Below are 27,471 nucleotides of genomic sequence, written 5' to 3' on the forward strand. Positions count from 1 at the left end.
GGGAGGACGCGCTTCCAGAGTGCACCGTTTTATGCTGAGTGATGCTGTGCGGCAGCCTGGGCACCTGCGGCAGCCTGGTATCCTCGCCCTTAGCTGCAGGGCTCCACAGAAGGAGAATATGCTGGGAGGAGGCCACTTAGGAAATATATTGGGAACATCCAAACACTGCAGGGAAAATGGTCCCTCCTTCAAACTGAGGGATGCTCACCAGGGATGTGTGAGGGAGGGCTCAAGGCAGACAGCCGTCCTCCCAGAGGGGACTGATTACTAACCCTCCGGCCGGGAGGCAGAGATGTCCGTCCTTTGTGGGGCCACGATGGAGCCCCTGAGCTGGGCAGAAGCTCCTTCTTCCTGGCTGTCCCTCATCCCTCTGATCCCTAGACCTTCAGGTCGAGGAGTGATATCAAGACAGAGAAAATTGGTTTCCTTTTACTTGTGTATTTTATGCATTAAAAAATGTGATTCTGAGAAGGGGTCCCTGTGCTTGCCCAGACTACCGGCAGGGTACAGGACACAAAAAAAACCTGATCCAGTCCAATCTCCTCATTTTACAGATGAGGTGCATGAAATTATTTACACAAATAGTAATCACCAGAGGTGAGATCTGAAGCCTAATCCATTTATTTCCCGAGTTAACCACTGTACTTTTCCTCATTTCTAAAATTGTGACTTAAAATTAAGAGATATCTTCATTAAATTCATGAAATTAAGTAATATTTTCAATAGTTAACGTAAGAACTGCTGAAGAGGTTCATATTTATTCAGACTCAAGGTGAAAAAGGTGAGGGGATAATTCACAGAGATCCTGAGGCAGGAGGATTATGGCTTTAAAACTAGAAGAGACCCTATTGACCAGCCTACACACAACACACACACACACACATCCCCCACATATCCCGCTTCCATTTACAGATGAAGAAACTGAAGTTAAATTCCTTATTAAAGTGATTAATATTAAATTAATTCCGTTAAATTAATATTAAAGGTAACGAAAGTAATGACAGAGGTGGAAAGTAGGAGAGTGGGTTCAAAGATAGCCCTTCGTGTTTGTAAGGTATCATTAAAAATTATTTTTGAAAGGCAAAAAAGCCTTTTTTAATGTATTTTATTTTTAATTTTATGTAAAAACATACATATATACATACATTTACATAAGAATATATGCTTACATTTAAATATATTCTATTTGTTTTTATATTATGTTATATTAATGATATATTTGTTATCTATTTATATTTATAATATAAACTTTTATCACACTTAATGGGAGTGAAAGAAATTGTCTTGTGATATGAGTTTGTACTCTGTATTTTCCGTAAAAAATTTAATGCTTTGAAAATGTCCCAGGATTTCCAAGCCCCAGGCCCATTTATCAAAGAGATATTTTATGCATCAAAAGTCAAGTAGAATTAAGAGACTTTCTCAGACCTCGGCATCCTGGGATTTCACAACGATCATTTTCACCAAACCTGCCTTTCTTCCTTTCTCCATTTTCTGCATTTTGAGGGAGTCGCAGAAGTGTTAGTAGGAAGAAGCTTTGGTTTCAGATGCTGCCTTTGCTACAGATTTTCTCTGTGGCCTTGAGAAAGTCCCGTGTCCCATGGTGAGCCTCAGTTTCCCCATCTGTAAGTTGAGAATGTTGGGCTGAAGTCACCTTCTAGCTTGAAAGCCTGTGATGTTCTGTCGCCTTTAGGAAGCGTTTTCAGAGAACTGGGCTCCGTTTCCCCATCTCTAAGTTGAGAATGTTGGGCTGAAGTCGCCTGAGATTCCCTTCTAGCTCGAGAGCCTGTGGTGTTCTGTCGCTCTGAAGAAGCGCTTTCAGGGAACTGGCCTGATAGTCCTGAGCTCAGGGAGACCCCCACTCTGTGACTTTGAGGTCCGGCCCGGCCGGACACGAGTGACCCCCAAGGAGGAGCAACCCCTGGACGGAACTGAGGCGTCCTCAGCTGTGTCACAGATAGACAGAAACAGGAGGACCGAAGGAGGAGCTTTGCAGAAGAGGGTCCCCTCCTGCCTTCGACCCGCCGCTCGGCCAGTCCCCCGGTGGCCGGGCTGGGGCTGTCTCCGTGGAAACGGGGGAATCTTGGCTCGGGGGGCCTGGGCTCCTTCTCCTGCTCAGGGCCATGGCTTCCGCCTGCTTCGGACGCCTCATGTCCCTGGGGTCCCACCGCTCCGAGATGAGCAGGAGCCCCTTCCCCCTCCTGAAAAGAGGTAGGACCAGGCTGCAGACCCTCGGTCGTGCCCCACCTTCCCCGTTAGGGTGGCAGTTAGCTGGCAGTTGGTGCCTCCAGGCCCGTCCACCTCCAGGCCCTTCCTGCCCGGGGAGCGGCTCTTCGCGTCCGTCCGCTTCTGCCTCGGCGAGGATGCCCTTTGGGAGCCGGCCTGGTGCCGACAGCCTTGTGATTCTGGGGCCCCCGCGGGTCGCCCTCCTCTCTGTCAGTCAGGAGGGGACGGACGCCCTCCAGGTGAGCAGCTCGCTTGGATGCCCGTCAGAACGTAAGCTCTCGGTGACCGGGGGACTGACTGTCTTTTGCCTCCTTTTGTATCCCCGGGATCTAGCACAGGGCCTAGCATACAGTAGGTGCTTAATAAATGTTGAATTAAGTTCATGAATGGGACAGTGATGAGGAAAAAACTGAGTTTAGCAAACAGTAGGCGCCTGTGCCAAGTGTCGTGGCGGGAGCTCAGCAGCTCTCACAGAGCCTAGTGGGAACAAAAGGAAAATTATGTGGTGAGTAAGGGGGGACCTGCTCTAGGCTTGCCCACTAGTGAGAGTAAAAGCCAGCACTTACAGCTGTGCCCCTTAGTCAATGATAAATGTATGCTAAGTGCCCTCCATGTGCCAGGCACGATGCTGAGTGCCGGGAGGGGGCCGGCCATGGTGCAGGGCGAGCAGAACAGAGGAAAGCGCTAGTGGGGCTGCAGTTTATGCAAGCCAGGCAGGGCCTCGTATCCCAGAGAAAACTTGCTCTTTCACGTGGGAAAAGCAGTGAGGAAGGAGAGCATATTGTCTTGTTAACCTTTTGTATCATTATTTCAACTGGTTCCTGAACTTCCCCAGTACCGAGGGTCACAATGTATACACCTCTTCTTCTGAACGTTGGTTATTTTATCTGCTACGTACCTGGGAGAGAGTCCAAGGACTTATGTCTGTGGGAAGAGATCTTGCTCCTTCCTTGTATCTGAGCTGAGGATTCTCAGGCACGGCCTCCGCAGTAGGGATACAAAAAGTGGCAAGAGAGCGCCTATTGTGTGCCAGGCTTGATGCTAAGTGCAAGGGGTGGGGGGGTACAAAAACTGGCAAGAAAGTCCCTACTGTGTGCCAGATATGATGCTAAGTGCAAGGGGTGGGGGGTACAAAAACTGGCAAGAAAGTCCCTACTGTGTGCCAGATATGATGCTAAGTGCAAGGGGTGGAAGGTACAAAAAGTGGCAAGAGAGTACCTACTGTGTGCCGGGTATGATGCTAAGTGCAAGGGGTGGAGGGTACAAAAACTGGCAAGAAAGTGCCTACTGTGTGCCAGATATGATGCTAAGTGCAAGGGGTGGAAGGTACAAAAAGTGGCAAGAGAGTACCTACTGTGTGCCGGGTATGATGCTAAGTGCAAGGGGTGGAGGGTACAAAAACTGGCAAGAAAGTGCCTACTGTGTGCCAGATATGATGCTAAGTGCAAGGGGTGGAAGGTACAAAAAGTGGCAAGAGAGTACCTACTGTGTGCCGGGTATGATGCTAAGTGCAAGGGGTTGGGAGTACTAATAGGAACAAGCGAGTGCCTACTGTGCACCAGGTACGATGCTAGGTACAAGGGGTGGGGGGTACAAAAAAGGGAGCTTGCACTCCCACAGGCCTTTAAGTTCCTGGAGAACGTTAGGTGTGTTCCTCTCGGATCGTTAGCCCCCTGTGCTCTGAGCCCAGCCCTCTGGGCTCACTCAGGACCGTCCGGCTGCCTCGGCCCCTCCATGGGGCTCAGACTCGTCCCCAGCATGGGTTTGGAAGGGGGAGGAGCAGAGAATCCCTTCCAGGAAGGGCCGGCTCCTGGGGCAGCGGGGGCCGAGTGGTCTCGCAGGGTGCCCAATGCGGAGACTCTCTCCGCTGTGCACCGGGCGCCCGGCTAGCTCCGTCGTGGGCGAGTCACTCCCCAAAGGACAGTGATTCTAACCCTAGTTCTCGTTTCAAGGCCTGGGAAACGTGGGTGATTTGATCGCCTCAGTGCCGTCCCTCCCCTCCAGATAAGAGAACTGGAAGTCAGAGCGTTCCGGGAGTTAGTCAGCAAGCCTTTCTATAGGCTGGGCTCTTCGCCAAGTGCCAGGGGTACAAAGAAGGGCAAAAAAGATCCCGACCCCAAGGAGCTTGCCTTTTAGTGGCGACCACGTCAGCGGCACAAGATCATACACTGAGCCCCCGGGAGGGGAAGATGTTCGTGATGGGCAAGACCCAGAGCAGCTGGGATTGGAGCCGGGGCTGGGAAGCTCGCGCATTAGGATGGTCGGTGGGAAGATGCTGGGTGGGAGACGGAGGGACAGAGCAAGCGGTCCATGGGAGGGCTCGCGGTCAGCTGGATAGAACCTGCCCACATCAAACAGGTGGGAAGTGGTAGGAGCTGGGGAAGAGGACGCAGACTGAGTGCCCCCAAAGCCGTGGTCTTCACTGTGGACAGGAGCCTGGAGACGGGTGGGCAGGGGGACGAGGTCCAGAAGGAGAAATCCACCCTGGGCGGGTTCTTGGGACGGCTCCACGTTGGGCGCTCCATTGTTGGCAGCCTGATGGAGAGAGCAAGCTGGCCGCGAGGTCATGGACCCCTGGGTATGTTGCTCTGGATCGGACATGGAGCCCCCTCCCATGGCCCCCAGTTAACTCTACGGTTACAAAGCTGAGGAATTATTGCCAGTCCGTACCAGTGGAGGTGGTTTCTGCAGTCGTTTTCTTCTGAGAAGCGCCAAGTCATTCAACATACTGTCCTGTTAGTCATCTTTTTGGGGTCCCCCATCAGGTGCCCACCTGCTCAGCTGGCGGACTAGGAGGCTTAAGTAATTCTCCTAAGCGTGGATAATTAATGACAAAACTTTGACCTGTTATTCTAACACCTGAGTGCACAGTGGCTAGAACGCCAGACCTGGAGCCAGGTAGCCTCATTTTCTTGAGTTCAACTCTGGCCTCAGACACTTACTAGCTGTGTGATCCTGGGCAAGTCATTTTACCCTGTTTGCCTCGGTTTCCTCATCTGTCAAGTGAGCTGGAGAGGGAAATGGCAGACTCTCTAGTATCTTTACTAGGAAAAATTCAAATGGGGTCACCAAGAATTGGGCACAACTACAGTGACTGAACAAAGACAACAATCCTTTGTAATCCAAGAAATCATGAGCTTCTTTCTTCCCAAGCTCCCCCGGGGATGGGCTTTAGGGCTTGTTGGGCTCAGCTGAGAAGAAGAAGAGTCAAAAGGAAGAGAAAATCCCTTAGTACATTCTAGGGACAGAATAGATCATATACTATCAAACTCCAATGTTTTCTTAACTATTTTTCTTTATGAGAAAGGAGGATCCTCTGGGATACAGGGAAGTGTCCCTGGTATTTAAAAAAAACAACAATCTGATGAACAAAAGTATCAATAACATTTTAAAACAGAATAATAGACTTTGTTTAATAAAGTAACAGAAGGGGGAAAGAATTGGAAAAGACAGTGTCCCAGCCCTCCTCGTCTCTCATTTACATTAAATATATTCTTGGCTATTATTGTACCTCTTAGTCCCTTGAACCATCCCTCATCCTTGGGGTTGTAGAACAAGGCTTCCATATGTGTTGAAGATGGGGAGCCTGGGTTCTAATTCTGGGTCTGTCTCTCACCCATCTCTGTGAACTGGAACAAAATAACTGCTCGCTTTGGACCTTAGTGTTATCTGTAAAATGGGAGGCTTAAACTAGAAGACTTCTAAGGTCCCTTTTTAGCTTAAATCTGTCCTTTAGAGTCTGTTTCAAACTCAACTTCCTCCATGAACCTGCACCCCAAAGCCGTCCGGTGTTTTTCCATCAGAGCTTGTAGAACACTTTGTTCTGTAATTGCTCGATTCACTCATCATGTAGAGGTGTGTGTTAAGGCTGTATCTCTGTTGAATCTCTTGTGCTCCTTTGGTTCAGTATACTTAACGACAACAATGTCTCGTCTATTCTTTTCTAACTCCCTTGGCACAGTACAATGGGTGGCTAATGTTTGTTGAATGAATGAGAGAATGAATAAATCAATGAATAAAAGACAAGTGGAAGAGTAAGAAAAAAGATGGAAGAAAAGATAGAAGGTGGGAGGTGGGAAAAAGGATGAAATAGCCTTGGGTATCCCTAATGGTAATTTCCTCTCATCCATGCTTGCTTACCTCTTGTGGACCATAACTAATTGGGGCAATAATGACTTGGTTTATATTTAGCTTTAGAATACTGGACTGTCAGAGCAGGAAGGGTTATCTAAAACAAAACTTCTCAAACTGTGGGTTGTAACTTCATATGGGGTCATATAACTCAGTGAGGGGGGAAATTGTGAAGTGATGATTTATTGTCAGTAAATGTTTGATTTCTATACCTATAGAGCCAGGATCAGGTAAAAATTTCTTGGGTTAAAGAGGATACAAGTGGAAAAAAAAATTGAGAAATCCTGATCTAGTCCAACTTGTATCAGACAGTTGTACCAATAAGTAGGTTATCTGACCTTTCATTCATTCCTTTAATGAATGCCCCCTCCCCATGAAGGGGTACCCATGATACCTTGTGAGGCAGCCCTCTATACTTTGTGGGGGGAATTGGATAAAACAGTTTGTTTTCCTTGTGTTAAATCTGTACCACCATCTCTCATCTTTTACCCACTGGTCCTCAGTCTACCCTGAGGGGCTAAGAGAGCCAGCCTGATCCCTCTTCCGCGTGCTAGCCTTTTCAATATTTGAATTACTAAGAGCCTCCTATGTGCCAGGGATATGGTAGGCACTAGGGATCAAAAGGCAAAAATGAAAGTCTCTGTCCTCGGGCCTTACATTTGACTTTACTCACCCAATCCTCCCCACGCCATTTTTTTTCTTCAGACTAAGTGCCGCTCTTCATTGATGGATCCTCCAGTGGAATGGTTTCCAGGTTCTTCGCCATCTTGGGGACCCTTCTCTGATTGTGTTAATATTTCTTCTGTTAATGGCCTTCCTAGGATATTAATCCAGGTTCCCAGAACTGAATCTAATATTCTAGGTGAGCTTTCACAGTGACTTCCTTAAGGAGAACACTCTTGATCTTCTCTGGCAGATTTGGGGCCATCACCCCGAACAACCGCCATCCTACAAGCAAATATGGAAAAATTCACGTTCCCAGATCTCCCAGTGGAAACGACTTCCGTTCTCCTGTGGTCTCTGACATCCGTGGTCCTTCCAGTGCGGTTTCTCTTGTAACGTTCATCTTCCCCACTGTGGGCCATCTGCCTTGACACTGCCTACTCTCTAGACTTTTTATAGCATCCTCCTGGGAGAGAGCCTCCAGTGCGGTTACATAATTGAATTGGTCAGGGATGGAATGGGGATGGTCTCACCAGGTGGTTATTTGGGCGTTGAAGGAGGCAGGTAGCAAGAGATAATTCCTCATGGGGGAAGAGTTTGACAAGGAAGAAGCTCTTGCCTTCCCGCTGGAGAAACTTGTCTCTTCTGCTGTGGGTGTGTTCATGTGTGATGGTTTTTCATCAAGCCACATGTCAGAAAGGGTGGGAGAGGGGAGAGAATGGGTTTCTAAAAATACGCCCCATCTGCATTGTGTTATCCAGTTTCCAGGGAAACCATCAGGGAACATCAAGAGCTTGGCCAAGCCCGCGGGATAGAGCAGGGGTGCCTGACTGTTCCCCAGGGTGGCAGAGCAGATTGAGTGGGCCCAGGTGCCAGGCTCTCCATGTTGGGGGGAGTAAGAACCAGAAGGGAGAGTTCCCACCTGGAGGGATTGAGCCTCAACTCTAAGGAAGTCTGACTGAAATAAAACCAGTGGGATCTGGTCTTTTTCATTTGTAAAACCATCCTTAAGATATCATCAAGGAAACATTTGGTTGAAGAAAGGAGATAGGTAGTAAGAAAGAGGGAATGGAAGGAGAATCCAAGAAACTGTAGAAACTCAAGAGTTGGGATTCCAGTGGGACGAGCAGACTCTGTAAATGGTCTGTGGAGGGTGATGAAGGATGGATAATTACTTCATTACAGCAAGAAAAGCCACATTCACAAAGCTGTAAACCCACTGAAGAGTCCAAGTATCCTCACAGCATCCTGGATATCTGGTCCTCTCTGCTTCTCAAGGGTGGCCCCACAGCACCTCCTGGCTCTCCCAGGGGAGACTTTGTTACAACAGGTCTTTTTTTAAAGATGGATCTCCTCCTTCCCTGATCCTCTGGAGCATTCTGAAGTTCTCTGTGAGAGGGAGAGCTTAAGGGGGCTTGGCCCATGCACATGGAAGCATTTCAGTATCATTTAGCTGCTTCTGGTTGTTCGAATTTGTATTTGCTTTATTATTTTATTATTTATTTATTTTTGTTTAATTATTAATTATTATTTATTACGTTCTCTTGTCACCTGGGTTTGCCTTTCAACAGTTGTCTCTAGGACAGGTCTTTTCTTCAAGAATGCTTAAAGGTCCTCCATTCTATTAAGGGTCAATGTTCCGCTGGTGAGGTTGTACCCAGTTTTAAAGAGCAAATTATTCCTGGTTGTAAGCTTTTTTTCCTTTTGAAATATCACATTCTGGGATCTCTTCTCCTTTATAGTAATTATTGAACTGTCTGCGGTTCCTTTCTTTCTGATAACTTACAATGTTTTTTTTTTTTCCCCTTTGGCCTAGAAGATCTGAATTTGGGCTGTGAAATTCCTGGTTGTTTCTTGTTTATATTTCTTTGAGGAATGAACTAATGGATTTCCCCTCCTATTTTCTCTTTGTCCTGTGGTACTAATCAAGATGGATAATATCTTTTTGCAATTTGTTAAAATACGTAGGCTTTTTTTGGCCAATGTTTCTTAAACTGTCTCTCCTAGACCTTTTTTTCTAGGTCAGATGTTTGCAATGGTAGATCAAAATCTTTTATATTTTCTTAGTTTTTAGTATTTTGATTCTGTTGTAATGTTCTTGTCTCCTAGAATCCTTGCATTATATTTGCCCCTTTCTGTTTTTCTACTTCTCAGATGAAGTTTCCAATCTTTTATTATGATAGAACTCTCCATTTTTTTCCTCCTGAACTCAAATTTCATTTATAATATCAATATCTCTTGCTTTATTTTTTCAAGCCATCCTTGAGACCAAGCTGACTTTTTCTGTGATTCTGCTTGTAATTCTCAAGGGGTTACTCTGGGTCTGTCCCACAGTATTTCTTCAGGGTAAATGTAATTTTCTTCTGTTTACTCATATTTGCAGCCTTTGGGCCAAGGCCAGGCTCTGCTCCTTCCTGTGTTCTTGGATCTGATCCCGTCCCCTCCATAATCAGGATGGCTCTGCTGCTACAGAGAGCAGCTCCCCCCATACCCCACTTTCCACCAGAATTCCTGGCCTCCCATGCTGGCGTCCATCAGTCTCCGTTTTCTTTCACCATCCCCAGCTGGGAGTTGGGTCACACCCCCTGCTGGAGCTCTGAAAGGCCCTGGTTGGATCTTGGAGGTGGTGTACCGGAAGCATCATGGGGGGGACCCCGCTCCAGCACTTGGGATGGCCTTCAGACCTCTCGGGGGAGTACCCTGAGCACGTGGACGTGGCTCTGTGACCATGAGGGCTGAGGAGACGGCTGCTCCCCACATCTAACAGCCGGAGCCAGGGTCCTGGGGGACTTCTGGCCGTCTCCTTCTGCACTGGATGGGGGAGCTTACTTGGACCCAAGCCCTTGTCCATCTCTCTGCTGTCCAGTCTCCCGTGGACCTCTCCCTCTATGTCTGTAGGAAGTCGTGGAGCTTTCACCTTGTAAAGACAAAAGTCCTAGACACATTCCCATCTCTTGAAATATCACTAATAAATGATTAGGGAGTTTACAGCACTGTAAGGCTTATAAAACTCTTTTTCATCGCATAACCTGGTAGAATAGTGTTATATCAACTACCCATCAGTGCGGGGCCCTTTCACCAACACAGATCGCCAGCTATAATTGATAAACTGCTTGATTGAGCGATTAAAAGTCTTAAATGGGTTGCTTTAAAGACGAGGTTAAGTTAACTGAACATGAAGCTTATGCTAAAGGAAGTTTTTGAAGTCGGGTCTTCCTAACCCTTGATCCAGCTCTACCACGATAAAGTGCCTTTCAATGTAAATATTTCTTTTTTTCCTCAGAGAAGGAAGAGTGTTTACATATAAGTATTTATAAAGCCCCTACTGTGTGTGAGGCTAAAACTCTCTACAAATATTATCTCATTTGAGCTGTAAGAACAACTCTGGGAGGAAGATGCTATTATTAACCCCATTTTACAATGAAGAATACGGAGGCAAGCCCAGGGTCACACAGCCAGTGTCTAAAGCTGGATTTGAATTCAGGTCTTTCAGATTCAGCACGCTTCTCGACTGCCCCACTTAGCACATTTTCCAGATGAGGATCCTTTGATAAGATCAGACCAGAACCAGGTATTAATTGCCAAAAAGCATCTGAGCAGAAGCTTTAAAAGGTTAAATCGTCTGTCCAAGAACTAGGATTTATGGGATCATAGATTGTGACATTGAAATGACCTGAGATCATAACATGGGAGCTGTGCGTCAAGGGTTTGGTGGGGCTCTTTTCCCTTCATTTGGAAAGTAGTAGGGGGGACAGATTAATTAAAAATGTATATTTATTGGAAAAATAAAATAAGCTTTTTTTTAAAAAAAAATTCTAAAGCCTAACCCTCTCAGTTACAGAGGTAGAAAATAAAACTCAGAAAAGTGACTTGCCCACCCCTCCACTGATTTACAGAGGTGAGATCTGAACTCCTGAGTCTTCATCCCCCTCCATTGGAGTCCCCCATCTCTAATATGATGGAACAGGATGTAGCCACGGGCAAACAGAGGCCAGAAAAGGTGGCTACCAAACAACAGGGAATGGGCTGTGACCTCCAGGTCCTCGGAGGCCTAAGTCCTGGCTCTTCCATCTGCTATCTACAGGACTTTGGGCAAAGCCTTTCTCCCGTCCTCAGTCTCCTGACCTGTGAAATAGGTTTAGACTGGCTGGTTTGTGCAGTACTTCTGTTTCATTGTAGAGGCCCGGACACTCTCCTGGATTTGCACAGCCTTTTGGGGGATTGAAAAAGCAGATTTGGTCCAATAAGTTCCGTATACCACAGCTAGCTGCTCCAGCTCTTTGATATATCTTTTTTTTTTAAATAGCTTTTTTTCAAAATACATGCAAAGATAGTTTTCACTGTTCATCCTTGCAAAACTTTGTATTCCAAATTTCTCTCCCTCCCTTCCCTCCCCCTCCCCCAGACAAGTAATCCAATACATGTTAAACATGTGCAGTTTTTCTATACATCTTTCCACATTTATCATGCTGCACAAGAAAAATCAGATCAGAAAGAAAAAACAAGCAAACAACAAAAAAGTGGAAATACTATGTTAAGATCCACACTTAGTCTCTGGTCCTCTCTCTGAGTGTAGATGGCTCTTCATCAAAAGATCATTGAAACTGACCTGAATCACCTCACTGTTGAAATGAGCCACTTCCATTAGAATTGATCATTGTATAATCTTGTTGTTGCCGAGTGCAATGATCTCCTGGTTCTGCTCATTTCACTCAGCATCATTCTTGTAAGTCTCTCCAGGCCTCTCTGTATTCGTCCTGCTGGTCGTTTCCTATAGAACAATAACATTCCATAATATTCATAAACCACAACTTATGCGGCCATTCTCCCACTGATGGGCATCCATTCGGTTTCCAGTTTCTTGCCACTACAAAGAGACCTGCCACAAATATTCGTGCACATGTGGGTCCCTTTCCCCTTTTTTGTGATCTCTTTAGAGAATACAGACCCAATAGAGGCTCTACTGGATCAAAGGTTATGTACGTTGGATAGCCCTTGGGCATAGTTCCAAATCTGCACAATCTTTCCGCACACACATCTTCCCTCCTCATTGGAAATCCAATAAGTCACCTATTTCCTACTTTCAAATCCTTTCTGATGTGATGCGTTTGTCAGTAAAGCCATTGCTGAATCCCGTAACCTTACAGAGACTAAAGAAGAATCGAGTCCCAAAGGTGCCTCCCTGGGAGATCCATGAATTATACTCTGCCTTGGAGTCCCCCCATCTCCCCTCGGAACTTTCCACCCACCCACACTCTCAGTGCCTAAGGAAAGGAGGCTGGGACCCGAATGGGCAAAGTTCCATTTCCACTTCTATGGTCGATACCCTGTTGGCTCTTAGTAATTTCCAAACAGCACCAGAAGCAAATGGGCCAGCCAGGCCAGGCCCTCGTAGCCAGTCCCTTGGAGTGACTGATGATTCAAGACAAGCAGTCAAAAAATAGCAGCATGTCATTCACTTTGCCCTCGTGGAGAGAGGAGGGCCAGCCAATAAACATTCCCATGATCCTCTCCACCATCACTGTCACAGAGGGATCACTGAGCACCGTTGTAGCTGGAAGTGAAATGTCAGAGTATCCTACCAGTGTTTGACCATTTAGTCACCTGACGTTGCATTAACCAGCTGGCCCCACGAAATCTAGCCAGACTTCTATCCCGAAAGTACTTTTTAAAAAGAAGGGAGGAAGGGATGGAGGAAGGAAGAGAGGGAAGGAGGGACAGAAGGAAGCAAGAAAGGAAGGGAGGGAGGGAGGGAGGGAGGAAGGAAGGAAGGAAGGAAGGAAGGAAGGAAGGAAGGAAGGAAGGAAGGAAGGAAGGAAGGAAGGAAGGAAAGGAGGGAGGGAAGGAGGAAGGAAAGAAAGAAATGAAGAAGAAAGGAAAGAATGAAGGAAGGAAGGAAAGAAGGAGGGAAGGAAAGGAGGGAGGAAGGATGGAACAGAGAGAGGAAGATGCCTTCCCTCTATTCCATCCTGTTTATTCTGTATGTAGCTCATTGGTATAATTTGTTTATTAAATTCCTTGAGGGCAAGGACTGTCCCTTGTCTCTTCTTTTAATCTTTTAGTACAGTGCCTGGCACATAGCAGGCACTTGATAAATGTTTATTGATTGACTGAAGATGAAAAATGAAAGAAGAGGGGCAGTGAGATGGCAAAGTGGAGAGGGCACCAGCCCTGAAGTCAGAAGCATCTGAGTTCAAATCTGGCCAAAGACACTTAACACTTCCTAGCTGTGTTAACCTGGGCAAGTCACTTGACTCCAATTTCCTCAGCAGAAAAAAAAATAAATAAAACAAGGAAAACAAAGGAAGAAAAAGAAAAGTAAATAAGAGAAGAGAAGATGAGGGGACAACACAATATAAGAGAAGAGAATTGAGCAGGTCTGGATTAAGAGCTCCATGCTCAGAGTCCCTGGCTTTCTTCAAGCTCTCTCTCCAACACCAGCACCTCCAAGAGTTGTTCCCCAGCTCCTAGGGGTTACACTCCACTCACTCTGCATTTGTTTTCTGTGCACCTATTTATGTCCATGCCTCCCTTTGGACTTCCACACTTAGCACAGTGCCTGCCTATAGTAAGTGGCCAACAGAAGTTTGTTGAGTGAGTGATGGCTGATTCCCAGATACAGACCCTGTGCTCCATCTTAAGTCAGTTGCTTCCCTGTCACTCGCCCTCCCTCCCCTTCACCTTTGTCCCTCTGATTCTCATCCTTCACACCCAGCTGAGATGTTCTGCTTTCTTTCTTACGTCTTGCCTGGCTGTTCCTGACCGGTTTCCAACACCTAGAACCAGAACGCACAGGCGAACATTAACTGTCCTCCCGTTGTTCTGTTTATGTGGGTTAATCTTGTTTCCCAGAATTCCTTCATTGAGGGCAGGTAGGCTGGCTTTCCACGTCTGTATGATCCCCTCCCCATCCTAGTCCTTGGTACCCACGGAAATGCACAATAAATACCTCTGTGGGTTCTGAAGCCATCTCACTATCCTTTATAATTGAATCTGGGCCTGTAGCAAAACCATCCCAGTTGTTTATTCTATTTGTACTCGAACAAGGTATTTCACACAGTCCCAGCATATAATATGCGCTTAATAGAAAATATCAATTAATATTGTCTGGCTGTTGCTGTTTGTCCTTCCTTTTCAAAAGGACCAATGACATCAGGGAGGTAATGCCACGATGTCCATACTTCACTTGAGAGGTAGCTGGGCAAGATCACCTGCCTCACTTTCTCCTCCAGAGCCATCTGAGTCCAGCTACCAGATATAGGTCAGGAGGACTGAAGATGGCCCTGGATACAATGGGAGACCCTAAGGCTGCAGTGACTAGGCTAGGTAACAACTGAGGCAAAGAATCTCTCTCATCTAGGCAAAAAAATCTAAATAAATGAATGAATGAATCTGGGAGGGGAAGGCCTTCAGACTTTCTGGCCAAAGCAGAAATGATTGCTATTTACATTCAATCTGACTTGATCAAGACTCAAAGCAATGACCAGATGGAGCTTGACCTATGACCTATAATTAGCCAATTAGCACTGTGCTTTGTACACCATAAGTGCTTAATAAATGTTTGTTGATTGATGGAGAAAATAGTTAATGGTGAAAGCCAGGAGAGCCACAGGATCCCTGTTTCCCTGATGCCTGAGGAAGTGGATTCTGGTCAATGAGGCCTAAGGCCAGGGTTGGGTCCCAAAGAGTTGGTTTTTCTCCTCTATAGCTTCCCTGTTCCCTAACCGAGATGTTTCCTTCTTGGTCTCAGGGTTGTTGCTCCAAGAGGTGACCATGGCAGGGCTCCATGAGCTGCGATTCACCGAAGAGAAGCCGCTGCTGAGAGGACAAGACACTGAGTTGGTGAGTTCCTCATGGGGGGGGGCCACTTAGTTCCTACTTTAGCTGCCTCCCCCCACTAACTTAGGTCTGGCTGTCAAGCAACACTGGTGCCATCATGTGGCCAGAAAAAGAAATTCCAGCTGTCCCTCACCAGCTCAATTAAGGAAAGAACTCAGGTTCTTGCACCCTTCTCCCTTCCCTCTATGGCCCCCCACATTCCCCTTTCAGAAATCGTTTTTCTGTCTTTACCCTAGCACTCCCAAATCCCTCCTTCTGAGGAGAAAAATGAGCCAGTCACTCACTCACGCTAAGTTAGCAAGTCATTTTCCAAGCCTTAACTTCCACTCCTGTAAAATGAGGGGAGGATTGGGATGGGATATGTTCGGCTCACTGGGGCCCTAGAGGCTGTCCCCTAGGCTTCCTTTTTGTGTGGAAGGCTTATAAAAGCTAAAAGCCCTGTCCATGGTTCCCAAGGTAGTAAGCACCAGCGGCAGGATTGGAACCAGTTTCTATCCTCATCTCCAAGGTTCCTCCCCAACTCTAATATCCAATGGTCTTTGTAACAGGAAATTACACAAGGGTTTGGGCTTTTTAAAACATATTTGGAGAGTCATTTGTTAAATGGGTAGAATGATTGAATCTCAGAAGTGGGAGAAATCAACTTGTCCAACTGAACTTCTGTCCAGACGGAAGCGTGAAGCCCCTCTTACGTTCAGGAGTATCATAGCATGATATAGGGCACTAGACCCAGAGTCATTGATGTTTATATCTACCTTTTCTTGGCAGAGATGCTAGAGTGGTTTGCCATTATTTTCTCAGCTCATTTTATAGGTGAGGAAATAGACAGACAGGATGAAGTGACTTGCCCAAGGTCACATAGCTAATTTCTGAGGCTAAATTTGAACTCATTTTTCTTGACTCTAGGCCTAGCATTCTAGCCATTGAACCAGTGGAAACCTGGGTTTAAATCCTGACTGAGATACCTACTAGTTGACCTTTCTGGGGCCAAGTAGAATATCTGTTCTTTCTTTCATTTGACTCCACTTCTGATACTCCAAAGAATAGGGATCATGGCCAGCCCCCTAAATCTTAAGTTAAGCTTCCCCAGTTCCTTTGGTGATTCCCCTCTGGCATGTCTTCACTTCCTGGCTGCTCTCTCAGGGATGGGGTCCAGCTAGTCAAAGGCCCCCTTGGCTAAGATGTGGCCCCCAGAACTGGACGAGTGTTCTAGCTGCTCTGACCTGGACATTCACACTTCTCTTGTTCTGGACTTAGAACACAGAAGCCAAAGAAATGGATCACAAATGAAAGATTTGGACATCGATTCAAGTTCCTGGGAGAGGAACCAGAGACATTTTTTTTAAATTGAAGGTGCCCCACCAACCTCTCTGAACTGCCTCTTGAGACACGAGCTTAACTTTGGGGCAAACCAATGCTCTGTTTACCTTGAGCCTGTAATTTCCCTAGAGAGGATAGTTATCTATGAGGAAAAAAAATAATGTGTTAGGAAGGAATGGGGAAACTCCAAGAGAGTGGTAAAATACAAGGAATTCAAACAGGAAGTGAAATGAAAACCCAAATTCATTTGCCAGTGGGCAGTATTGCCTGGCTTATAATTAAGCTCAGCTTTTTAGGTAAATATATAATGATATAATGGGCTCCTTTGTTAAAGGAGTTTTAAGTCGTCCATTAGCTCACAGTTTGTCCTCTCCTGCTGGGGCTGGCTATTCTTTGACAGCACCATTAACTATACCGGCCTTCAATCGCTAGTTTCTGATTTATCCTGGGTTCTGTCATCAGTGCATAGGGGCGGGAAGCTAGGAGACATCTTTGTTTTGTGACCTCTATCTTTTTGGTCCCCAGCTGGATCAGAGTGGTTTATGATACTTTCTTTAAGATCAGTGGCAGGCCATTCTGCTGCATCATCTCAGGGTAAATGTGATGTCCTCTTTTGTCATTATTCTTCCCTTTAGCCAGGCTTGCCAGACCCCCCGATTCTTCCCTTATTTCCCTTGGTTCTTCTGCCCAGCTTTCTACTCCTTTTGTTAAAAAGTTTGAAGTTCCATGCATGTGCCATTGAACCAACCACCACCATTAGCCAGTCTCTGTAACGCAATCCTCCCAAAACCTTTGGGTTTTTGTATTCAGGAGCCTGGCATTTGGGGAAGACTGGGGATGTGGTCCTTTGGTTCTTGGGAGTTACTCTCTTCCCTTTCCACTAAACTCAAAAGCCCCCAGGGGCCTGGAACTATGACTACTTTCTGCCTAGCTCAGTTATTTTCTATCCCTGCTCCCTCTAGTGGTATTCGCTATAAAATTCGGGAAATGGAACACTTTCTCCAAGATCTGAAAGTTGTTGTTTCTTGATCAGTTAAAATCAGCAAAATAAATAAATAAACAAGTAAATGAATGAATGAATGAATGAATGAACATATGAATAAATAGCTCCCCCTCCAAAATCTGAAAGCTGTTGTTTCTTAATCAATTAAAACTTCCTCCTTAGAGATCTGAAAGCTATTGTTTCTTATCTGTTAAAATCCCCCCCTCCAAGATTCGAAAGCTGTTGTTTCTTGTTCAGTTAAAATCTCCTCCTTAGAGATCTCTCGGTCCACTCAATCCCCTCGTATTCCACAGGAGTAAACTTGAGCTGGGAGAAAATGTATGATTGGTCCAAAGTCACATAGTACATGAGGATATCTTACCTCTGGACCTAGATGGTCAGATGACCTAGATGAGGCAGGTGACCTTGCATGGCCCACCCTCACCTACATCAATTCACTTGCCTGTCATGGTATCACCTCCCTGATGTCCTGATCCTCTTTGAGAAGGAAGGACAAACAGCAACAACAGACAGCCAGTAAATTTGTGGCAGAGTAAGGACCAGCCCCCAGGGACTCTGGATCTTAGCCGAGGGACCATTTAACTTCACCAAAGCTAATTTCCCTCCATATTCTTGAGCCTACCTTCCAGTGCTATGGCGTGGTAGGAGATAACCCAGAGTTTCTCCTTATTTCTTGCAAATCTTCATTTTCTTTCAACAAATCTGAGAAATGTTCTCTTATTACTTGCAGCCTTTCATTATAATTCTTACTCGGGGGTTGGGAATGTCAAAGTAAGTCATTAGCTGACTTGTCTCAATGTGTTGACAGTTGACCACCGTTCTTGCTTGCCTCTCCCCTCCTTTCCAGAACTTTGCTCTCTCCCTTTCCAAGGTCCTCCTCCCTCAGCTATCTCCCTCTCTCTTCCTTTAAGCAACATGCTCCTCCGAGTGTGTTCCTAGCAACATGCTCTAGAACTTCTTAAACGTTTTCTACTTAAGACCCCTTTTCACCCAAGAAATTTTTACCTGACCTTGGGCATATAGGCATATAAAATAAAATTTTAAAAATCAACTATTTACCGATAATAAATCTCTAATTTATCCTAAGTGCCGGCTTATTCTCCTAATTTAGTTCTTATTTCTCTTATTCCTGATTTTATTGGTTTTCCAGCATCTTCCTTCGATCCCAAACATCTCCAGAAGGGAATGTCTCTTCTCTCCCCTTCATCACTCATCTTGCCAGCATTATTCCCCATGTTGACCTATCTCTGTGTTAAGATCAAACTCCCTGCCTTTATTTCTCTCCTTCCATCCCTCAGAGTTCACGGGACCCTTCGCATTAGACGAAAAGAATTGTCTTCTCTTCTTTTATATTCTCTAATTCTTTCTCGGAAATAGATATCACCAGCTCAGCTCACTTCTTCTCTTCCATTTCTCAAATGTACTTGGCGAGAAGCTAGAGGTCGGAGAGCTGTGAAAACTTTCTAGCAACTTGATATGTTGAGAGGTCTGCAGTTTCATTGGAGTGGAGGTTGTATTCCCTCCACTACCCCGGATCTCGCAGCTCTAGCCCCCTCATTTTTACAAAGAAGCCTGGTTCTCAGAGAGGTTGAGTACTTTCCCTATGGTCACACAGCTGTGCCTTGGACCTGATGCTTCAGAGCTATCACAAGAATAATCTGTGCCCGGGGCAGTGCCATGTTTTCCGTGTGTAAGTTCACTCCTGCTCATCTCAACAGTGCGCTTATCCCAGGGAGAATTTCAAATATCTTATACGTCTCCAAGTTTCAAAACAACTCCCTACTTCTCTCTCGCCTCTCTTTTCTCTTTGCTCTCTTTGTTTCTGTGTCTCCTTTCCTTCTTCTTTTACTCTCTTCCTGCTCTTCTTCTCTCCCTCTCTATCTTCTTCCTTCCCTCTCCCTTTCTTTCCCTCTCTTGACCTCCTCTGTTTACCCTTTTCCTCTTCTTCTCTCTTCTCTCTTTTTCTGCCTCTCCTCCCATTTATCTTCTTCTTTCTCTTCTTTTTCTGCCCCCTCCTCTCATTACCATCTTCTCCCTCCTTCTTCTTTTTTTCCCTCTCTTTTTCTGCCTTTTTTTCTCTGCCTCTTTTTCTCTCATTACCATTTATCCTCTTTCCATCTTCTTTTCCTTTCTTTTCATCTCTCTTCTTTTTTTCTGCCCTGTTCTCTCTTTATTCTCTTTTTATTCTCTCCCCCTTCCTCTTCATACTCTTCATCTCTCCTCTCCTTTTCTGCCCTCTCCTCTTTTTATCCTCTGTCTCCTCCTCCTCCTCTCCCTCTTCCTTCACTCTTTCTCTCCTTCCCTCCATCCTCCAACTCACTCTCTCCCTTCTTTGTCCCCATTTCTCTCTTTCTCTCAGTTATTTCTCTGTGAGATCCTCCAGCCGCTTGACTATCTTAGTTGACCCATGTCTGCCTCCTTGGGCTGCTTTTGGCCATCACTCACCTTTGCTTGGAGACCTTGCCCAGCTGCCCTATGTTGGCCGGATTCCTCATCAAGCCAACAGGCACATATTAAGCACTTAATATATGTCTAGCAAGCATATATTAAGCACTTACTATATGCCTAGCATGGCGCTAAGTGCTAGAAATACAAAGAAAATAGGAAAATAGTCCCTTCCCTCACACTCTAATGGGGGAGAGGCATATAAAGAACTAGGTACATATAAGAGACATATGGAGTATGAGGAGGGGAAATGTTGGCCACTGGGGGAGGAGGTGGGGGGAGGGAGCTTCATGAGATAGGCTTTGGCCTGGAAGCCAACAGGAGGAGCTGGGTATGGAGAGTGCCAGGCATCAGCACAGCTATTGCAAAAGCCTGGAGTCTGGAGATGAGGAGCATCAAGGATGTCTGCCCTGGTTCTCTCAGAATCACAAACTTTGAGAAATGGAAAGAGCTTCAGCAGCCCCTATTCTAACTCATTCAGGAAACAAGAGCACAGGACTGGGAATCAAGAAGACCTGAGTTCAATTCCAGGCTCCAGTGCTGGCCAGCTGCATGACCTTGAACAAGTCCCTTAACCTGTCTCAGCCTCAGTTTGTCCTTCTCTAAAATGAGCATTGTAAAAGCACCTACCTCCCAGGCTGGTTGTGAGGCTCAAATGAAAATGTGAAGTGTTCACAGACCTTGGAATCCCCTGTAAATGCTAAGAATTATAGCCCCTCTGATACATGGTCCTCCAGCCCTTCTGCCGCTCTAGGCGGCCCATTCCCGTGGGCCAGCTCAGGTGTTAAGAAGTGTCTCATCAGGCGCTGAATGAGCCTCTCTGCCCGTCTGCCCAGCGCTCTGGCCCAGATCGGCTCTGGAGCCGGGCAAGACTGACCCCTCCACCACAGGGCAGCCTCTGAAGGTATCCCCATGGCTTCTCCAGGATACACATGCCGCCTTCCTTCATCCCGTCCTCAAGTGATAGGCCCTCGAGGCCTTTCCCATCCTGTGGGACCTCCTCTGGACTCCCCCCCACCAAGCCCACTAGCACTCTTAAAACCAGGGTGCCCCAGAGTGAGCACAGTGGGATTTGCTGAGGGCACAGAATGGTGGGGTTATCTCTAGCCTCCTCCTGAAGCCCTACCAGTCCTACAGCATCCTCACACACCTCCACTAAAGCCCCCGTATGACTGTACATCTCGGCCCTGTGCTCCCGTGGTCACTCAATCTCCCCTTAGTACCTGGCTCTCTCCTCCAGGATGTTAGCATTCCTCCCAGCTGTGGGTCACTTGGAACGGACACTAACAGAGTTACGGGCTCTTCCCTCAGCTCCCTGTTAATGGGGATCCCAAAGGCCCCTTCTGCCCCTCCCCTGAGGCACTCTGCTGTCCCCCACCCTGATGTTGTTAGTTACAGGTTCCCTGCTTCCCTCCAGGATTTCCGCTGTCCCAGGTGCTGAATCCTTTGTCCAGCAGCTCCCTGTTTCTATAGTTTTTCCGGGAGTCCATCCCAGAGCACACCCCGATCCAGACCCACGAGTCAGAGTGAAGGTTCCCCCAGAATGTTTGGGGTCAGGTGGCCCATCGGGACTTCCAGAAAGCCGTGTCTGCACCGTCTCGTTGGCTCTGTGGGGCTCACCCACATCTTCCCCCCACATCCCATGATAGACGCCTCTTCCCTTGAGTAAGCTCTAACGGAGAGTTTGGGGGCCGCAGCTGGCCCAGTCCTCCCGCCTAATGATTGTCCGCTCTCTCTTTCCCCTCAAATCAATGCAAGAAGCACTTTTTTCCTGAGACACCTAACACAGCCTCCAGACTGGAGACTTACCTTTCTCCTCCCCACCCTAGCCCAAAGATGAATGTCTGCTGCTAGAGGGGACTGAGGAAGGAAGGGAAGGTAACACTGATAATAATGAGGAGGAACTAATATTGATGTGGTGCTTTTAGAGTCTCAAAGCGCCAAACGTATATTACCCCATTTGGTCCTCTCAACTACCCTGTGAGGAAAGTGCGCCATTATTACCCCATTTCACAGATGAAGCCATTGGGACAAACAGAGATTAAATAATTTGCTCAGGGTCACACAGAAAGTCTAGATTCAAACTCAAATCTTCCCAACTTCAATTCCCACATTCTGTGAGGGTCCCATAATCACCAAAAGGTCCCAGGGAAGGAGCCCTCTGAGTTAGCTCACCTTGGCACCCAACTGAGTCAGAAAGATAGATTCTTCTAGATAGCATTTACTTAGTGCTTGTGGAGATGCTTCCAACAACCTTGTCAGGTAGATGCCATTATTATCCCCATTTTACGGAGGAGGAAGCCAAGGCTCATGGAGGATCAGGTTGAACCTAAAGGTCCATTTCAGGATTTGAACTTAGGTTCTATCTACTGTGCTACCTCGCAGCCTCAGAGCCTCAGCCCAAATTTAAGGACAGGGATATTTGGGGACGTAAGTCAGCGGGAGCCTTGACGTGCTTTTCTGCTGTTTATCTTTACAGGAAAACTCTGACGCCTTCCTCTCGGCTGTGGACACAGACTGGAAGGTAGGGCCACCCACAAGGGCAGTTCTGAACCTCTCATGCCGGCTTTGCAAGTTTGGGGGCAGCCCAGATACCCCAAGGTCTGGGGGTGTCAAGAGGAGGGGAAGGGATGGAACAAAGGAGGGTGACTCCTCCACTGACCCTTCCCGCTGCCAGCTTGGGAATGGAGGTCTGGGGGGCTCGCAGCTAAGAGAGCTGGCCCCTGAGGTGGCCCGCTCACCCCCTCCCCCCCCCGGCCCTCTCCTTCCCACAGGGGGTGCGGGGCGATGCCCTTGTGAGTTCCTAGGCCATCAGTCTTTCTCAGACAGGGAAGGGCAGGAGGACCTAGGCAAGGGGAGAGACGGGCTCCCTGAAGGGGGGGGGAAGGGGGGGGAGCTGTGCTGTGATCTGAATCAGCGTTTTCCACCAATGAAAATCAGGCTGGCTTTCAGAAATAGCTGCTGTTTCTATGGTAGCTGTTGCCTTAGCAACCCCGTCCTCCTTCATTTGATGACAGATTATCTGTTAACCCTGAAAAGGTTTGGGGGTTTTCCCCCCTCCTTCAAAATAAGACTCTGCCCTCCTTCCTAGTCCTCTGCACTACAGGATGACCCCCTGTCAGGGGTACGCCCACGATGCCTCTTGGGGCCTCTGGATGTTTGCTCTTGTGTCCAGTCTCCGTCCACAAAGCAGGCCCCCTCCAGTGGCCCTGCCCACCACGGGCTCAGGGTGCTCCGGCCAGGCCGCCAAGGGAGCCCTTAAATTAGGGGGAGGCTCAAGCTGGGCTCTTCCTTCTGGGGTGCCACGGGCCAGGGAACCACCCAAAAGCACTCGCCCCGAGGGCCAGGCAAACCGGGCTTAGATAAGGGAGAGGGCGAGGGAGGAGGGAGCAGCCTACCTTGACATTTTCCTCCCAGATTTGTGGCTCAGGGCCCGCATCATTCCACCATAGTTCCACCTAGGCCAGACCTGCAAGTCCTTGATCGGTGTGGGCTTGTCCCAGGGATTTGTCCCAGGGGGGATGTGGGGGCGTGGGCCCCGAGGGAGCGGGGGCTGTCAAGCTGGGCTCCCGGACGCGGTGAGCCCCGTAACCCAGGTGACGAGCTGCGTCCGGGTCTGGTGGCATAAAAGATCACAGGGACGGCTGTTAGAGCCAGCTGGGGCCCCGAGCCTACAGATCGGGAAACTGAGGCCCAGGTAGGGAGCGCTTGCCCAGGATGACACCACGAGTTAGCGGGCCTCTCTCAGATCTCCAGACCTCAGCCCAGCCCCTGCCTCCCTTGTGCTTATCGCTTCGGTCCAGTCTAAACACAGATTGATTATAGGGCATCCGCAGCCAGGCTCAGACACTCCCTGGCTCTGTGACCTTGGGTGTCCCACTTAGCCATTCACTCCCTGCTCCTCCTCTGTCAAGTGGAGAAATTCGGGGTGACTGAGAGGCACAGAGAACAGCACTGGGGTCAAGAGGACCTGAGTTCAAATCCAGCCTCAGGCACTTGACGTTTCCTAGCTGTGTGACCCTGGGCAAGTCACTGAACCCAGATTTGCTCACAAAATAAACAAATAAAATGGGCAAGTAACAGTACCCACTTCCCAGGATGACTGGGAGGATAAAATGAGATAACATTTGTAAGATGTTTTTGCATAGATAGGTGTACACACACACACACTCACACACACTTCTCTGTCTCTGTCTCTCTCTCTCCCCCCCTCCCTCTCTCCCTCCTTCTTTACCCCTTCTCACTCTTTCTTTGCCTCTCTCTGTCTCTGTCTGTCTTTCTGTCTCTCTGTGTGTGTGTCTGTCTCTGTCTCTTTGTCTCTCTCTGTGTCTGTCTCTCTGTCTCTCTTTGTGTCTCTCTCTGACTCTGTCTCTGTCTCTCTGTCTCTGTGTGTGTGTCTCTTTGTGTGTCTCTCTCTCTGTCTCTCTGTCTCCTTCTCTCTCTGTCTCTCTGTCTCCTTCTCTGTCTCTCTCTTTGTGTCTCTCTGTCTCTCTGTCTCTCTCCTTCTCTCTGTCTCTCTGTCTCTCTCCTTCTCTCTGTCTCTCTGTGTCTCTTTCTGTCTCTGTCTCTTTGTCTCTCTCTGTCTCTCTCTCTTTGTGTCTCTCTGTCTCTCTCCTTCTCTCTGTCTCTCTGTCTCTCTCCTTCTCTCTGTCTCTCTGTCTCTCTGTGTCTCTTTCTGTCTCTGTCTCTTTGTCTCTCTTTCTCTGTCTCTCTTTGTGTCTCTCTCCTTCTCTCTGTCTCTCTGTCTCTCTCTTTGTGTCTCTCTCTCTCTCTCCTTCTCTCTGTCTCTCTGTCTCTTTGTGTCTCTCTGTCTCTCTCCTTCTCTCTGTCTCTCTGTCTCTCTGTGTCTCTCTGTCTCTCTCCTTCTCTCTGTCTCTCTGTCTCTCTGTGTCTCTCTGTCTCTCTCCTTCTCTCTGTCTCTCTGTACACACACACATAAATATCACAAACGGGGATATGGGAAATGAGAAGATGGGAATGAGCTGAACCGAGCTACAGAGGGGAGGGCAAAGGGGGCTGCCTTGTTCCAAGGTGGGATGTTAGACCAGGAGCCAGAAAGTCCCAGCTTGGAATCCTGCTTCAGACCTTTCCTCTCTGTGTGACCTCGGGGAAGGGGAAGGCAGTTACCTCTGTTTGCCTCAGTTTCCTTGTCTAGAAAATAAGCCTGACGCCAGCACTTACCTCCCAGGATTGTGTGAGCATCAAACGAGACGCTCTGTATCCTGCGCTTTGCAAACTTTAAGCTGACATTTAAATGTGGTTATAACCAGATGGGAAATTGGAAATTAGATAACATGAAAAAGTTAGCGGGAGCAGCGAGAGAATGGGGGGGAGTGGGAGACTTGGTCAGCTCTCAGGAAGAGCTGGTGCGATGATGCAAAGGGATGATGGCAGTTAGCACTCGGAGGAGGGCGTTGATGTTTTAGTTGTACTTGAAGTGAGGGAGAGACTGTTCAGACATATACATACACACATAAATATAATATATATATGGAGAGAGTGTCCTTGGTAAAAGGAAGGGCAGACGGTAGCTTCTAAAGATTAGGTTAGTGAAAAATCAGTGATCGGGCATTCAGCTGGCACTGATTAAGTGCGTTCCATGATGGGCCAGGCCTGGAGTGGCTGCCAGGGATAGCAGCACAAAAGTGAGAGATCCTCCGTCCTAGGGAGCTTAGCTTTAGAAAATGACTGGCGATCTCCGGCCCCCCTCCCACCCACCCCCAGTGGGTAGCTCAGGCCCCACGAAGGACACGTTTAATGCCGACGCTGCCCATCCCACCGGTTCTGAGCACTGCCCACCTGGACCTCCTGCCGGGGTTCGGGCATTTGAAAGGAGCTGGCTCTGAGCCCGAGCTGGCATGAATGTTCTGACTAACAAGATGAATTATTTAAGCATTTGGAGAAAGCTCCTTTCTGCCGGCTCAGCACTTTCAACCCCACCATTCCCCATGGCTTCCTTGCCCATAAGCCCTGGCCACGTGTCTTCTCCAAAGGCCAGAAGCAAGATGAGAAGGGCTCTTAGTGCGAGGTCACTGTGGATCGGCTCAGCTCTGCGGCTTCATGGGACTTGGGTGGGAATGGGGTTTTCTAAAGCAGTGGGTCTGGGAGTCCTGGAAGTCGGCCCTTGGTCTCAAGGAAAGGCAGTTCATGGTGAGCATTTTTTAATGCACCTCCCCATAGAGTTCAATCTGTCCCAAAATACTCAAAAAAAAAATTTTTTTTGGGGGGGGGGGAGCAGAGCCACCAGAGTTAACTAGTTGCCCACCCTCAGGTAGCTTTTCCCCCAGAAACAAAGGGAGCAAACAGTGTTTCTGAGAGGGTTCCAAGGACCTGGAGAGGCCGGAAATTTTTAGGGATTGCTCCAGTGAAGTACATTCCAGTTCAGGGCTGTCGCTTTGGAAGGTGAATGGATAGAATGAGTGCAGCAAGTCATCCTGGGACACGGGGAGCTTAACTGGTGGCGTTGGAGCTGCCATCTTGTAGCTGAGGAGGATTGTTGGCCGAGTCTTCAAGGTCACAAGAGGCTTCCCTGTGGCTCAGCGGGCTGGTGGCCAGGGTGGAGGGCCCTTTCAGGCCTGGTTAGGGAGTTGGATTTAGGGGACCCTTTTCCCAATACTAGCTTGCATCTACTGTGTGAAAATCAATGGCTGCTTCCTGGAAGGGGCTCCAGGTGGGAAAAGTGAGTATTGCAGAAGCCGCGGTCAGCAGCCCATTCTCAGGCTTTGAGCCTCTTTTTTCTTGGTGTGCGGGGAGACACACACACCTGAAGCAGGTTCCTGAGACATAAACCAGGATTTCTGCATTTGTCCCCACAAGCTGGGGGCCTTGCTGCCCTTCTGCAAACTGCGGGTTCCCCGTCCTCAGGAAGGGGGGAGGATGTGGCCCAAGGCCTCCTCCCTGGCCCAGTTCCCGCCTCAGGGGTCCCAGGCCCGGGGACAAACACGAGGACACTGCTGTGACCCAGAGACGGGGCCCAGGGGCACAGCCCCGCAGGTGTGTCATGTGGCTGTCCTGGGATCTCTCCCTCCAGCGAGTGGCTCCGCCCAGTGACGTCAGGCCGGTCGGTGGGCTGATGCCGAGTCTCCTCCTGCATCACTGACGGTTGTGCACACGCGCTGGGCTCCGGCCCGAGCAGAAAAGGATGCTCCGCCTTAACCCGTTCTGCCTCCCGAGCCCTTGGCTCCTCACCCGGTCCCTTTGAGAAGAGTGAGCAGGGGGCCCCGGCCTCGGGGGAGCTGGGTGAGGGGCTAGAGGCCGGCCTGCCTTAACTTGGCCAGGAAAGGCTCGGCCGCCACGGGCTCCTTCCACCGCCACAAAGGCTCACGGGTCCCACGTCGGCGGGTCCTCCGGGCTGGGGCCGGTCCTCCGGGCTGGGGCCGGTCCTCCGGGCTGGGGCCGGTCCTCCGGGCTGGGGCCGGTCCTCCGGGCTGGGGCCGGTCACCCGGGCTGGGGCGGCTCCTGCCTCCCGGGACGCTGGCCCAGAGATGCCTGCAGCATCACACTGCCGGGCCCTAAGGCCAGAAATTAAAGAGCGATACACCCCAGGGGTGTAAACTCTCCAGTGCTGCCTCCTGGGGCTCCAAGCCCCTGGGGACATCCTTCTGATGGGTGTCTCGGGTTCGAATTCTGCGTCTGCTTTTATGAGCGGGGACCCTTCCGGGCCACAGTTTTTTAACTTTTAAACGAGGGTGTGAAATATAAGAGAAAAATACTCCTCATTTGAAGTCCGGGGGATAGTAGACAAGTCGCTCCGAGCCCCTATTTCTACCTCTGTATTTCCAGCCTGGAATCAGGAAGCCCCAGTTCAAATCTGCCCTCAGACACTGAGTGACCCTGAGCAAATC

General features: G+C 48.3%; 1 protein-coding gene across 3 annotated transcripts in view; it reads left to right on the plus strand.

Annotated features, from left to right (window-relative positions):
* Positions 1–27,471, plus strand: part of NDRG4 (NDRG family member 4) — a 68,381-nt gene that overhangs the window by 16,658 nt on the left and 24,252 nt on the right. For all 3 annotated transcript variants that reach the window (XM_051974596.1, XM_051974594.1, XM_051974595.1), the window contains exons 2-3: positions 14,771–14,862; positions 22,107–22,151. In XM_051974596.1, coding sequence (XP_051830556.1) covers positions 14,794–14,862; positions 22,107–22,151 — 114 coding nt within the window. In that variant the 5' untranslated portion in view covers positions 14,771–14,793. The remainder of the gene's footprint in view (positions 1–14,770; positions 14,863–22,106; positions 22,152–27,471) is intronic.

The sequence above is a fragment of the Antechinus flavipes genome, chromosome 2, assembly GCF_016432865.1.
Source record: "Antechinus flavipes isolate AdamAnt ecotype Samford, QLD, Australia chromosome 2, AdamAnt_v2, whole genome shotgun sequence".
NCBI lineage: Eukaryota > Metazoa > Chordata > Mammalia > Dasyuromorphia > Dasyuridae > Antechinus > Antechinus flavipes.